The 16,207-nt window shown below is 40.6% G+C and overlaps 1 protein-coding gene across 1 annotated transcript in view; it reads right to left on the bottom strand.

Annotated features, from left to right (window-relative positions):
- The window catches only part of LOC306741892 (receptor-type tyrosine-protein phosphatase mu), a gene marked incomplete at its 5' end in the record, with an annotated part of 140,768 nt that overhangs the window by 66,612 nt on the left and 57,949 nt on the right, over window positions 1–16,207 (bottom strand). Inside the window, one exon of the mRNA XM_079224225.1 lies at window positions 11,595–11,888. Coding sequence (XP_079080351.1) covers window positions 11,595–11,888 — 294 coding nt within the window. The remainder of the gene's footprint in view (window positions 1–11,594; window positions 11,889–16,207) is intronic.

Genomic DNA, 16,207 nt, shown 5'->3' with positions numbered 1-16,207 from the left:
GGCAACGGTTACACTAAAAGCACAGAGAATTGCAGGGTGGCCAGGCACAGAAATCAAATTAAACCAGACGCTCTCAAAGTGACAAATGCACCAAAGTGTAAATCGCAAGCAGACGTGCACGAGCAGCTGGCAGGAACTCTCATTTCTGAAGCATTCAAGGAGAATGTCACAGTTCCATCTTTGTGGAACATCATGGATATGGATACACTACACCCTAATTCTGTCCAATGGAGAGATGCCAACCTGAATGGGAATCACTTGTGAAAAATATGATTGTGGAAAAAAAAGTTGAAATTTATCAATATATATATTACATTTTTTTCTTTTTGGCACTAGTAGTGGACATATATATATATATATATATATATATATATATATTATATATTTTTATATTTTTTTAAAAATTGTATTTATATTTTTTTGCTAGGGCACCAACACTAATACTGGGGGTACATAAAGGAATATTGGCAATCAGTTCTTATGACGATTCTATAGTCATAAGAGCCAGCTGTCTGATGGAGACAGTAAAATGTGAGCAACTGTGGCGGACACCCAATCACAACTTGTGCCCCGTGACTCAAAATGACATCATCCGTTTTCATGAACAACAAGGTGCCTCATCCATGTCAGAGCCTGGTCATGGTTGACTTTGAAGAAAGAGCAAAGAGAAAAAAGAAAAACACCCTGTATCCTCCTCCCCCACTTAATCTCAAATGAACGGGTCCAATGAATGGCTGATATCCTTTATAAATCCTTTCTTGCATAGATGGGAGGGTCTGCAGCCATTTTGAAATATGCCCATAGGCCCCTGAGTGACAGCTGATGAGATGAGCCTATTACCCCCAGTCTACTGTGACTGCTAGTTTCGTTTTATTGACCGAGCAGCAAGAGGCTCAGTATCAAAGGCACAAGCATAAATCACAACAATAAATAACAAGGCTATCTCTTGAAATCCATACTATGTTTTTTTTTTGTTTTTTTTTACAATTCTCACAAACTATCACACACTGAGGGCAACATTGGGGGTGAAAGTACTAAAATATATGACTCTAATATCTTTCCAGTATGGCATATATCTTTCTAGTGGAATAGAGTCATAACAATGGCTAGGAAAGCATCCCTCGGAGCAGGAAATGACTAAAGTCTATCTTATGCCAGGGCACACAGAATGAGATCCAGTGAGAGCCAGATTGGTATTGTAAGCGGTGGACAAATTATCACCTGCCCCACACTCGCCGATGTAATTGAATAATTTGAATTTGACATTTACAGAGAACTATTAGTGATGACATTACAGCGTGACATTTAAATAATGTTTTTAGAAATTATCAGCACGTTATTGCCTCTTGTTAATTTGAATGGCCCCTGCATACACGCCACCACAGCTGAAGTGATAACATGATTTCCGAAAAACATGAAACAAAAAACAACAAATAACCGCATGTTGCAGCCGTCTGTCCTAGAGGGGGCCTCAAATGGTGCACTTAGCCCCTGGGTAGAGGAGACATTAGTCCTGGATGAAAGGAAACAAATTGGGCATGTCCGGAGCATAGCCACTTTACTGTGAGACAAGTGTGAGTGCGCGTGTATGTGAGTGTGTGTGAGGAGGACAATGTGTGTTTTCTAGCGTGTTAACGGTCTTATGTGATTAAAGTGAATGTCCATACGCGTGCACAGCAGCGCAGATCTGGTTCCTCAGCATCTTACTGGCTAAATGTACAGAAGAAGGATTTACTTATCAGATCTTCCTCAGGCTTTGCAGCATACGAGTCATTCAGAAAGCCCAGATCTTTATCGGGGCCACATCGATTAAGAGCAGAAAAGCCTGGGCTGGCATACACTTCCATCTCCCTGCTCAGCAAACACAACTGGGATGGGGGAAGAAAGGACTACTTCTACAATGATTAGAAAACCACAAGTCAATTCAATGTGGCTCCTGAGCCTGGGCGCTATCTCATCAGGATGAAACGGTGCTCAGGTTGAGGAGGAGGGAGCGTTGCTGTTTGGAGACGGAAGAAGAGAAATGCATCGACTCTCACAGGATGGCATGTAGACTGTCGGATTCCTTGTTGGAGAACGGCTCGTCACACGCAGGTGCCTTCAATGTAGACAGTACCAAAACAACATGACAACGGCGAAGATTAAATTCTCGTCGGATGGCTGTTTTCATGTGAAGTGTTCCATTCTAGGCAGCGAGTCCTGCTACTGCCGTCACTCATCTCTCCATTGCTGTGTGTTATTCTCTCTGTTCTGTTTGAGCGGGGAGGCGAGCACATTTGTTTGCCTCTTTCTATTACATCTCGGTGATAGCACTGAGGCCATTGAGGTAATGACATGGGTTTTACACTTAGGAAATCATTTTCATATCCCGCAGAAGCGAGCAGTAATGATAGCTTGTGATAACCGACAATCAAAGCTCCATCACCCTCCTAGAGTGCTTCTCTATGCAATCCTCTGGAGGAAGAGAAAGAGAAAGAGAGGAGGGAGGGGGTTAAGAGGGGGAGATGGAGGGAGTCAATGTGTGGGGGGATTGGAGAAAGAAAGCTAAGACAGAGGGGGGGTCAAAGCCAGCCAGGCCTTGGGGTTGACACGTGTACACATGTTATAATTGATAGCACTTTAAAAGGCACTGCACATGGACCTCTTGTGTTGTAATATCACCCTCTACACCCATTACAAAGTCAGAGACAAATGTCCACATGCTCAGGACACACACACACACACACACACACACACACACACACATTCCGCCCATACACCTTGGAGGCGTGGATAATCACAAGGATTTATTGAATGGTGGTGGTCGCTCCTCACTCTATCAAGTCCTTCTTTATAGGCATCATGATGAATGAGACTGCCATGACGGGTGAGAATGAGGGGTGGAAGGGCCTACAAGGTGCTGGATCGAATTGAAACCACAGAATGAGGCCCGGCGCTGGGCCGGTCTCTGTTGCCACCTCGTCTGATGAAGCCCCTGAAGCTCTAAGGGTGGAGATGAATGGGTGAACGCCTTCCTTCTCACTGCACTGAATAGGAAGGGAGAGCAAAAAACATGAGAGGGAAAGTAAGATAGACCTCAGCAGCACAGGAGGATGATGCATGACAAGACTCAAGGCTGTCAAGCCGCACCAAGTGGGTTCTTGTCTTTGTTCATGATCGACCTTACTGTGTGCTGTGCTAAAGAAAGCCAACAAGCTCAACTGTGTAACAACCAATAGGTCAGTTTTGCTTCACTCCTTCCCTTATAGTCAGATTTTTTAAACTGCTAAAACCAGGTAATTTATGCACTAGCCTCCGATATACAGACAACAATCAACTACATTGATTACCGAAGTAGTATATGTAAAATGCATGCGTTTCTGTTACTCAGATTTTATTTTATGCAGAATACATCAATAGCGCTACGGGTTTAAAAAACAGTAGATACTGCCACTCACACCACTAATACTTCTACTGATAATCCATATTATATACACTGTATATTTGCATGGAATCTGTAATTTCATGAATTAATAATGGTTGCTTACTCCCATCATGTTTTGCATCATACTGGGAAAGTGGAGTAGTTTAAAGCCCACTAAAGCTAAAAGGGGTTCTACAGTTAATGCATCATGACGGCAGCATTTAGTGGGGTGGCGATGAGGTAAGTACTGAGCTGCAGACTACAACAGTGAAGCACTTGCCATTGAAAGACCTTTCTACAAGAAGCAACAAATTAAAATTCTGGTTTGTTTCAAATACCAAGTCATAAAAAGTCACACTTGTCGATTGTAGTATGGAAACATTTAATTTAAAAAAAGAAAAAACTGAAATGTATTAAGCAGCCGGGTATAAATTGTCAGTGGGAAGTCTTTTCTATCACTGAGCATTTAGAAGGATTAAAAAGAACAAACCTAGCAAGTCTGGCTCAGGGTCAAAAGGTGAGCCCACCAACCGGATGGAAACAAATGGACAGCCAGTTGATGGGAAGAGCAGAGGCAGCGAAGGTGGAACTGGTTAAATCAATCTTTCATTTCGTTTCCACCAATATGCTGTGCGGTGATTGGGGTCAGAGTGACAGGCAGGAATGACCCCCTCCTCCCCCATCTGTCTTTAAACACACACACACGTCCACACACTCATCTCTACTGTCAGACAAGGCTTCGTCTTTTGTGTTCAGGTTGCTGGGGAAAACGCCTGTGGTTTGGAAGAACACAAGCCCTCATTTACCGACGGGTATGCAATCTCTACGGGAGCAGTGGGAGGTTACCACAGTGATTCTTCAACTTCAACACTCCCAAGATGGCCCGTGCAGCATTGTCATTTGTCGCCAAAAAGCTGCATGTGTCGCACTCAAGTCAGGGTGTTAACCAGAGTGTAAATCAAAGTGATGCGCTTGACTTTGTGAAATGGCTGCTGCGTTTTTTCTGAGCCACCTACTTAGGAGATATATGGGATCTAAGATCTAGCTATCTAGGTGGGGAAATACAGGATATAAATCGCAGCCTCCCTGACATTCCTGTCCTTTAGTTGAGGAGGAGACGCACAAACGATCTTGAGTTGGAGTTATACAACCAGACTGAATGAGTGCTTCCTGGACGCCTAGCAAGGGGAATGGGACATCTATAATTCAGCAAAAGGATGGAGAAAATCTGTGACAAAAATTACAGCAGATAGACCATGAATAATTAAACACGAGGAATAGAAACATTTAAAGACCTTGAGAGGCGTTTCAGTTCAAATTTAAAAACAGCAGGAAAAAAAGATCTTGCCAAGCCTTACTAAACTACAGCTATTTATCATTCTCTTGAGGCTTAAGAGTTGAGGTTACAAACAACCTCAATGATAATTGTTTGTGAGGAGCTAAAGAGGCAGCTCTGGAGTAGGAAGAGACGACGTGTATGTGGATGTCACCAGAGTATCGTTTGTGCACATCTGTTATCAGAGTCTCAATTCTGTGGTGTTTGGGGAATAGATAGATGGAGATGAGGGAAATAATAATAATGAAATGGCTACAAATGCATTGTCTCTCTCACTCTCTGTCTCGCTCCTTTCCAACAGCAGTTTGAAAATGTGTCCTTGAGAAGAATACAATTTGCCTTTTGCAGAGCCAATATCATAGAAGACAATTCTCCATTCTACTTCCAACTGCCTGTGATAAAAAAAAGACCCTCTTAGGCCCTCACATAACCTTCCTGCACATCAAAAACTCAATCTACCCTGTTTTCTCTGACTGACAAAAGAACACAAATTCAATGGGCCTCAAACCAAGCCTTTTCATTCGCCTTGCGACAATATATAAACCCTATAGGTCACACGACAGCCAGCTATTGTGGGTGACAAACCAGACCAATGTTATCTGAGATGGGTAGGTGCAGTAGCTTTCTATTCAGGCCTTAAGGCAACAATGGTGATAATAAGACTCATCAAATCTAGCAAACATTTTCCTTTTAGACCCGCAAAGACAGATCTGCTCGATCTCAGCCGTAAAAAAAAAGGAACCATCATAAAGAGTTAAACCTCACTGAGGCCCATTGTTCTATAGACATGCACAAGGCTATAGAGGGGAAGAAAATTCAGATATAGCTGGCAGATTATTCTAGCTTTGTCGATATAATGTTAGACCTTGGTGAGACAAAACTGGCAAGGCAAGATATGCTGAAATTGGAAATAATGTAAACTGATGGAGCTACCTGGTTAGCAGGCTAACAATAGAGTCCCACAGCTTGAAAACTACACAGCGTTCTTGCAAACAGTACATATGGTCAACTCACATCTTTGTCCTTGGACTTCTAGGGACAGCTATGCATCCTTCCTCTGCTTCTTTTATTCTCTCTCTATATATATATATATATATATATATATATATATATATATATATATATATATATACACACACAAGGATGTCAGCAATTAATTTTTTCTGAAGGAAAGGTCTGCCACACCCTTGCTTTCACATTGTCCGGTTCAAGACAGGTGAAATGTGACCAGTCAATTTGCCAGAGCCTCTAAAGCTTGATTTCTTGACAGGTTAAGGATAGGTTAGGGGAAACAAGCCTTTTATACTGTAGATTGCACTTTTCAAGAAGCTTTTTGACAACAATGGCTGGAAAAAGGAATGACTTTTACCTACCATTATTCATTACTTTGTAAGATTTAAAGGAGAAGATGGGGAAAGAAATTGTCATATTTTCAGTAAATGGCATCCACAGTGTTAACTGTAAAGCTTATATGATTGTAGCATGCTTATACAACAGAGTATGTGATTGAACGTCTATACTGATGATATTCTTCAGACAGGATTTCTATGGATAATATCAGCACAGGACCACTTTCAGAATTTAGGTATTTCATTCTATGTAGAATAACTTCCTCACGGTACGCTGCACCAAGATTGTACTGCTAACACCTTATCTAGTGGAAACCATAAAGGTATGCATTATATTAAGTGACACAATGTTCAGAAATGATCACTCTAGCCATAATGAATTTTAAACTATTTTCCAAAGCTACCCTCTCTACATTTGCCGACATGATAAAACTGCCAACAATTGATCTGATCTGGTTTGTATGTCTACATGGAGAACATGCTTTCCTTGTCAAGTACCTTATTTTACAGGTGCTAAGTACGGAATTCAGAGCATATCTAGTGCCTCCACATGGCTTTTAAAACAGACAGGACCTGCCTAAAGGGGGAACCGGAGGGGGGCGCTACACTTCCGGAAGGACGTCATGGGTCGGGATCGGTTTATCAGCCGTAACCGCTGTATGAGTGCACAGTGCAGAGCGGCGGCCATTAGCTAGCGAGTAGAGCACAACGGAGAGACTCATATGCACCACAATGCCTGCGTTGTCTCTATATAAACAAAGCACAGAGAGGAAGTGCTACTTCATTCTCTGCTCAGGTATCCATTACTAATCTATATATTTACTTTGCAAATTGTTGTTTTTTTACTATATTTATTCTTATTTTATCCACCGTACATTTTGTAAATGTTTCACAGACACATGAACTCTTGTTGCATATGCATAGAGCTTTCTAAATGCACAGGGAGTATTTAACAAGATATACTTAACAAAAAATGACCTCTTACAAAATTTCATAAATGCTTTGCTTGGTAAAGCAAAAAAAAACAACGTTAAGACACACATTGTGGAACACTTCAATAGACTTAGTGTACAGTCCAAATTGTGATATTAATGGTGGAAATTAACATTATTTTCTGAATACATGTAAATGTTTGCAGAACATCCTTCCCATTATGAAAAATCCTGCAAACATAAACATTTTGGGAAATCGGCATAACATTTGCACTTGTCCGTCAGACAAATTATTGCATTAGGCAAATAAAGTGATTCTACTACTACAACCATTTTCACTTTGCCAGACACTGGCAGCATTCTTATTTGCATCACAGCAGATCCCGGTCTTTCACAAATTAATCAGTCGGATGCAAATAACCAACCTTGGTATGGGGGAACATAATTGCGCAGCTCCTCCCTATTCTCCACTGTTAAAAATTAGCGTTAAAGCAAGAGCTGATCCCTGATTAACACTCATTCCCTTGTGTTTAATAGCCTTCAGTGCAACAGAATGGCAAAGTAAAAACAAACAGATGAGACTACTCCCACGTGGTACCGGAGCGCAGATGGAGAGAACTTATAGACAGAGATGTGGACTTGGCAGAGGTTGGAGTCTGAGCAGGTGTTTGGATCCAGCATAGACATTATGTACTGACATTTTTAAAGCACGAGAGCCAGTGGGACCGCAAAGGCCAAAGGGTGATGAGGAGGGACATAGGACAGACTGTTCTTCTTCCATGGAAAATGGCATGAAATTATCTTTGCTGTATTAGAAAGATACTTCGGCAAATGGCTTAAAAACATAAATAAAATACAAGTTGATTTATTTAGACAGTGTTAAAAGTTTTAAAAGTAACTGACTTCTGCACATGTGGGTTGAATACACACATTTTTAGAAAGAAAATGTCCCAAAAGTTAGCTTCTAAAAGTGGGGTGAATCCACTTACAAAATGTGTTTGTGACCTATTACGATGTTAACACTTTTCCACACAGATCCAGAAGTACAACTCAGACTATAGAGGAGTAGTTCTGCTCATCTGTCTTCCTAGTGAGGCCTGGAAATGGTTTCTCAGTATAAGATGGTTTCTCAATAGTGTTGCTGAAATGCAGGGCACCCTGTTGTGATCCTAGGGAACCACCTGATACAACTGTGTCTTCCTTCAAGTAGCACTTACCAAGCGTGGAGAACTCTGAAGTGGTAAACAACTTCACACAGGTACAAATTTCACATGGAGGAGTGCTGTTACCAAATGCTTTTCTCTTATAGCTTAAGAACATTTGCCGAGTCATTTTGGCTAGTAGGAAATGAGGCATATAACAAATGTTAACAAGCTGTGAAATTCAACATCAACGAACGAAAGGCACAAGGATAAGCAAAAGCAAAAGGTTGTTTGAATCATTCTGCAAAACCACAAACAACCCCCTTGAGCAAAACAGAGTCTTGGATAGGACATTCTTTTGATGTTCACTGGGAAAGCAATGGAAGTGCTTCATGGGAAAGAAAAGGTTTCAAAGCAGCCCCTTTCTTCCTCCTGCTTCTGAATCGAAATGGTGGCGTCATGCATTATACATTCCCTATTGTACAGAAGATTGAATTAAAACATCCTTTGTCATCAGAAACATTGCTCAGTTTGCGAAGTGACCAAGGCATAGCTATGAATAATTATGGGAGAGAGCGTGCTCTAAAGTGGCCGCAGATTTTCATTAGCACCTCCAGACAGCGGTGCAGGGAGAGGGGAGCGAGTCTCCGGGCCTGCCTGTACCAACAGTGATGTATCACACAGCCCTGTGAGTCTTAACCGTTCAATTAGGAGCTCTGCTGAGGCCCGGCCTGTCAGTAGGAAAGACCAGCAGAGTGCCGGACAAGATCAAGAGCTGCTTCCTCAAACACACTTCAGGAACCGGGGCCATCAATCTCCCCGACTGTGACCGGCAGGGTGGCCAAGGGGGCAGGACCCCCTGCAGAAGCTGGGCCCAGCTCAGGAGGCTGCACAGGTAGGGCCATTCATCCCTATCAGCCAGGCTAAAAATGAATAAGCTCATGACCTTCACAGTAGGGAGAAGGGGTTACACCCTGGCAGGGAGGGGAGAAAAATCTCATTTTCATCAGCATTTCTCTGGACACCAAACAGCATTAGCCTGAGAAAATGCTGAGGCTGGGTTGGTTTTGTTACCCTGAGTTGGCATCCTAGTACAGCATGGGAATTTAGCTGGTTAATGTTGTGAGAAGGGCAATTTGTACAATATCATCAGGCATTCTCAAAGCTTGTATGTACATGTTGGAGTTTGAATACCCCCAGAACAAAAGCAATGGAATGATCCAAATTCAAGGTGCCACTCAACCTCACACATGATATCAATCTGGGTTGTTGATGAATTAAGAAGCGTGCAAGGACTTCAGAGTAAGTATCACACTGAATAAACAAGCTGTTATGAAGTTAACCATGTGGCAGAGCAGTGTTCAGCTCTCTGTCTGGAGCAGCCATAAATCATGTCATTTATTGTGGCACACAGCTGTTCACAATAGCAAGGGAAGTTAAATGAGTTTATCTAAACTTGCTATTATTCACTGGTTCATTGGCGTTATCAGTTGTTCCGTTATATGTAATGCTCAAAAAGTGTGCACATTTCTAATTGTTCCAGGAGCTCAGCTAGAATACATTACTTAGAAAAGAGTAAAGTTATGTCCATCTGGCAAAAATCTTAATGAAGATCTATAGGTGGAAACTGAAAACACAGAGGGCATTGTCTATGATAGAAAACTAATTACCAAAGTAAAATGGCAATGATATATGTTGGGCAATTGTGTTATTTGCTTCAAATGCAGTGAGACTTTATAGGAAGATTTTTTAACAGTTTTGTTCGTAATAGTACATTGGGGATGTTTCTAACTCCTGTCTGCAGCCTTGGATCGTGGCTGTGTCTTGAGCCGGTCCTGCCTCCTGCCACGGTCCTGCTGATGCCCGTCCTCTCTAGCTCTTTCTGCTGACATGGATCGTGGTTATCTGGATCGTGGACCATGCCTACTACTCATTATATGAACAATTTATTTCATATTTATTGAATGTGCTGTAACTCCGTTACGTTATTCATTCTGGCCACATAACATCTATTGCTTCTGTCCATCCGGGGAGAGGGATCCTCCTCTTTTGCTCTCCCTCAGGTTTCTTCCCTTTTTTTCCCTGTAAAAAGGGTTTTGACTATCTTTATTTAGGGGGATTTTTCCTGATCCGATGTGAGGTCCCGGGACAGGGATGTTATGTGTACAGATTGTAAAGCCCTCAGAGGCAAATTTGTATTTGTGATGTTGGGCAATATAAAATAAGCTGAATTTAATTGAATTGAACTCAAATACAACAAACCTAAGGCAATAATAATAAAGTAATAATTAAAAACTGCTAGATGAATGAACTGCTTCAACCACTCTTTCAGAGAATTGATACAGTTCAGTAGTCCAGCATCTCTTTCTCTATTTTGTTTTCTGTTGTGTCACAAAGAGTCTTTGGTGGAACTGTGCATTGAGCTGACAGTGACATTGAACCTTGTGTTTTTCAGTTTTACAAATAATTTTGTAGATATTAAAAGCTACAAATACTGCTCTTCCCTGAGCATCACTTTTGATGTGTAATTAACGAGTCATTCGTGTTTAAGATAGAGGCTACAGCCCCCATGTTTTGTTGCATGGTCTGTCACAATCTCGGCAATCTGACTGGATTGTCTGCAATAAAACTTCAGAGAAATTTATACCAAGTGAGAAAGAAAAAATAGACTTGTATGTACTTCCCATTTCATCCAATAATACAACACCAGCTCATATTTTAGTTATAAAGAGGCAGTTCCCACAAATCTGCGGCTGCATGTGAAGGGGAATATTAGTGGAAAATGAATTTTCATTAGACATGTAAACAGCTTAGTATGAACATTTTGTGCCTGTAAACAAATTCTTTGTTACCTCCATGCTGTATGCCATGGTACAGTACATAGCAACCTTAGCCACATGGATTTACCTTGACATCTTTGAATTGTTGAGGTGTCCTTCTCGTTTATTATTATTTCTAATAAAAGCTTCCTCTACAATCCTTGCATGTACCTCTGTAAATATAAAATAAAATATAGCTGGACTAAACCTTGGAACTTTAGATAACTACTCTTTCAAAACATCAAGAATTGTAGGTTAAACTTGAAAAGACGCAAATGCACCTTCTCATTTGAAAATAAATGGATGAATTACATGGAGGTTTCTAACTACTTCCCAAGGATCACTCATACACAACATTTAAACATGACTAGCTCTAGATCCACAAGACCAGCTTGAAAATAAAGAAAATCTGAAACGATTACATGAGAGTCAACGGATCGTTGTCGGACCCTCGTCAGAGCTGCCGATGCTACTTTATAAATGTTTACATTGGGCGGGACCTAGCGAAGGGTCAACTGTGTTTTAAACCTGTTTATGTGACATTGTGATACAACATAATGTATAATTTTGCTAAAATCCCAGTGGCGCTCTGTAATGGTTTGTTTGGCCTCACCAGCACATCTGGTCCTGGCCCTTAGTGGAGGTCCGGGGGCTCCGGTGCCTCCCTCCAGAGGTCTGGTCAGTAGAACACTGATCTCGTACTCTGTGTCTGGATCCAGGTGGCCGATCTTGTGCGTGGTCTTGTCTACAGGCTGCAGGTCGTACATTGTGCCGGACACAGTGCGGTATTCCACTTCCCTGTCGATGATCGGGCCGTCCCCATTGATGGAGTTGGCGTTCAGCTGGATCCAAAGGTAAGTGGCACCAACAGCAGTCAGCTGGGGTGGCGCGATAGGCACTGGAGGCTCTGTGGAAAAAAAAACATTTTGATTGATGTTAATAGAAAATACATGATGGTGAAATGCTGGAACACCTTGACAATATGAAAGACAATTGTTCTTTTTAAATTGTGTAAAAAGCACTGGCATTCACACAACAAAATTGTTGAGAAATGCTTGTAACAAGCAAACAAGATGCTCAAAATCAATCTCTTCTTTCAAACAATCAATCTCATCAACATCCTTACAGAGCACATGAAGTTATTGTTGTTTCCCAAATATCAAGGTATTCAAGAAGAGAAATGCGACAATCAATAGTTCCAACCTTTTCAAATGTTGCACCTTTTGAACAATATATTGATTTAAATCAGAGCACTCATATGGAAAACCCTCTGTTAATTAAGAACTACTATAGTTGTCATCTCTCTTGTCTGATTAAGAACTCAACTAATTCCATTAAAAGCTTAACAGCATTGGTGAGAAAGCCTAAAACATAACTTTGCAGCGTGTTAACTCTATTCTCTTACTTTGACAACACAATTCAGTCTCTTACAAACAACTTTAGTTATCGAGTGCAGATATTGTAATAAACATCTTAGTATTTTTGGCAGTGAACGTCTTACAAATATACATTGAAGAGAAAACCATTCTGTGGGCAAATCTTTTTAACTGATCTGAAGTGTGATTAGTAGGTTCCTGCTTTGTTTATCTTGTGCATAAGGACTCAAATACGAGTGACATGATACAAATTCCTGACCCTGTTCCACTGAACGGTAACCTCAGCTACCAACAGTCATGTGACCACTATTCCATGAAACTTCGACAGAACTGCAGGCTGCTGAACTCAGTGAATTTAGGAACGGAGAGGCTGTAAGTAGAGGTTTTGAAAATGTGAATACCTATATAATATATATATATATATATATATATATATATATATATATATATATATATATATATATATATATATATATATATATACAGCACGTGGAGCCTCCTTGGGAACACTTACTCAAATGAGATGTTACAGGAACAAAAAATGCCTCAAAACTGCTTGGCGTTCAGAGGGTTAATTAAACATGAAAACATTTTCATGTGGCAGTTTGTAACATAACTATCTTGGGTAGTTTAATCAATAGCATATCATCATATTTTATAAGAGAATAATATTTGAAACCTGGATTTGTAAAGTAACTGCAGCTGTCAAATAAATGTAGCGCACTAAAAAGAACAATGTTTCCCTCTAAATCACTGTTGAGTAGAATTAAGTGCAGTACATTTCAGTATTGATGTTCAAAAGTACAAGGCAAGAGTAGACAAAGAGTAAAATTCTGAGATTTAGACAGTTTTCCCAAACAGACTAATAATTGCACTACATTTCAAACAGTTTCAAGGGGTTTTGTCCTCTGTGTTGCTGCCTTTGTCTTTGTGTCAACCAGACTAACTGTGTAAAGGTAGAGACCTTCAAAAAAATCATTAAAAGGTACACAAATACAACAAATCATGTTCTTTTTAAATAACAGGAAACTGTAGTCTTCGATCAATGTAAAAAGAGAAACATCTCCACAGACTCAATAGAACAAATATTTCATGAAGGTAATGTTTTTTACCAGAATACATATTGGAAATGGACATTTCTGGACCTTCAATGTGTCAGAAATGTAATTTAAAGTTCTTCAATCTTATATCTTTCTGACAAATGTGGTGTTCAATGACAACCGTAAATTTACCTTTTCTCTTTCTTTGACGTCACCAATATTTCTCTAACCCTGCTTAACCTTGTGCCATTTTCTGGTTATAATGAGGCTTTTCGAAATGTCATTTTTTTCAAATGTGTTATATTTGCAGGATTGCATTATTATACAACCAGGTTAGAAAACGTCTAACATCTAGAAGAATAGTTGTATACCTATATCCTCACTTTTTAAAGTCACATTTTACAAAATGCTTGTTCTACGTTCTCTTTTAAATAGGGGCACGTTCGACATCTCACAATGTCTCCTGGTGCAACCAAAAACCAGCCAGTCAACAAAGAGCTGTGACTCACAGCCAAGGCGCTGCTTAGGAATCTACCCTTGTCACGTACTACAATAGTGACACGTTCCAGAGGCCACGGTGAGCAGCTCTAATGAGCACGCACACATGTACCAGAATAACGCCATTAGTCGTCTGGCAACTTCTCGTGGAGTTGTCATGGAGAGGGGACAAGTCTCCAAGCACATTAGGGCTGAGGTGTCCTTCAGAGAATTGGAGGCTCTCCCTTAGCAGATGGTTACCCTACGGTGACCTAAGTCTCAGGACCCTAAATTCCCACTAATCCAAGCTCCGAACAATGTTGCTGTCAAACATCACCTAAAGCGAACCAGCTTATCCAGCCGGTCTTCTCCTGGATTTGCACGCAGCGCACCAGTCTGGGTGTTGGTGCCAGACGAACACCATGAGGTGATCCAAAATCTGGCTTCAGCCAATGGCTTGTTTTGATGGTCTTTTATGGTCTGTTATGTCTTAAAAGGGGTTTAATTTAGGTAAGTGACAATATGCTCAGATTAATTTAAGCAACAGAAAGCAGCACAGGCTCACTGTGTTATGCCATCTCTTAAAGTATAATGGTTAATAATTAAAAATACTAGCGTGGTAATGGTGTTTGGCATTTGTCATAATTCAAAACATGGGTTTCCCAATGTAGGTTTCAGAGAACAGAGACCTCAGGTTTTCATGTAGATTGCATGTATGATTATAAGGCCAGATGTAATCTATTTGATTGCTTAATAATCATATTTATTCAAGAACTAAGTTAAAAGTACAACTGAGAAATATCACTGTCCTTTTTAATAAAAAGGCGAGTGTCATGTAGTTTGTTACCAGATTGTAGTGACACATTTGCTAACACACTCATTCTATGACACCTTGTGATCCAAAACATGACAAAGTTTGAGGCTGCTGACTCAGAAATGACTGATTCACAGGATGAGAAACTCAACTTAACACGGAATTCAACCAACTAACATCCACCAAAGTTATAATATTGCATCGTATTATTATCTGATTTCATCTGTATTGTTTTATAGGATTATTCAATCAATCCTCCTTTTCTATATGGAACATGCTTTTTATGCACTGCAATGCAGAGACGCCACTGCTGTCATTCAATCCTATTTTGCTTCGCCTGAAACCATTTATATAACAATACCACCATCATGGTGTATTAAAGCAATACGCATTTCATTTTACTTTGGAAAGTTACTGCTTCACAAAAGTACCGGCAGTTTACGGTGATAAAATAATTCCTGTAGGTGCAGTAATCCTCTGTTCAGACGCACTGAAAATAACGGATTACCGGTGTGAAATACACTCAAGTGCTGGAACACTTTAGGATATTAACAACTCAATTCCCACTGTTTAGGCCTCACGAGGCAGCAGTAGGGCTCTGGAAAGGGCTCCAAACCGACTTCCGTGCTGGTTGGAGATGGGTGACAGCGTGCGGATGACGTGGCGGCCATACGCAAGGGTCAGCGAGCAGCTGTTGCCATGATGTTGAGCAGACAGGCAAGCGGCCTGGCGACAGCTGCGTCCTCCTCTACGGCAGCACCTGCCTGCCAGAACGCAATCGCACAAATGCACACTCATGCACATGTAATGAAAAACTGGCATTGGCAATGCACATGGACGCAAAGCCGACAGACAAACTAACCAACATACAAGGGCAGCAACTGGCTAAATTGATGACTCTTTTACTGTGTAAAATTGTGAAAAATGCTCATCATAATTTCCCAGAAATCAAAAGGTGGTGACTTGAGGTTGTTAGTTTTGTTAAACCAAAAGTATAATAACTAAAACCCAAGTATGTTTTACTTTACAATCATATGATACAGAGGAAAACAGCAAATCCTCACATTTGAAAAGCTGGAACCAATGAATCTTTGACCTTTTTGCTTGAGAATGACTTAAATGATTAATACTAAAGTTGGTTTTCAATAACTGTCAGAGCCGATGAGTCTCTCACGCATATCACTGCTTATGGAGCTCATTAACTCTGATCATATTGTCGAATTAGACGGTGCTGATCAAATATGAATCAATAATCTGTAACTGCATGGCCTATTTCTCGCCTTAAACGTTTTCAGAAAACATGTTTTAGTGTTATTGTTTAGCTGTAAAATGAGAACGTTTTTGACCCAGCCCCCATGTTGATAACATTCAAGCCAAAACTAAGCACTGCCCGCCGGACGCAATAAAAAAAAGGCAATGGCATTGGGAAGTCTTGCAAAAAGAAATTGAGCACTAAAAGAAGTCAGAAGATGCAGATTTGTCACAAATTATCTGTCTCACATGCTACTGTCAGGAAACA

This window comes from Taurulus bubalis (genome assembly GCF_910589615.1).
Source record: "Taurulus bubalis genome assembly, chromosome: 1".
NCBI lineage: Eukaryota > Metazoa > Chordata > Actinopteri > Perciformes > Cottidae > Taurulus > Taurulus bubalis.
Note: the sequence above shows the minus strand (reverse complement) of the source record. Positions and strands in the feature narration are given on the sequence as shown.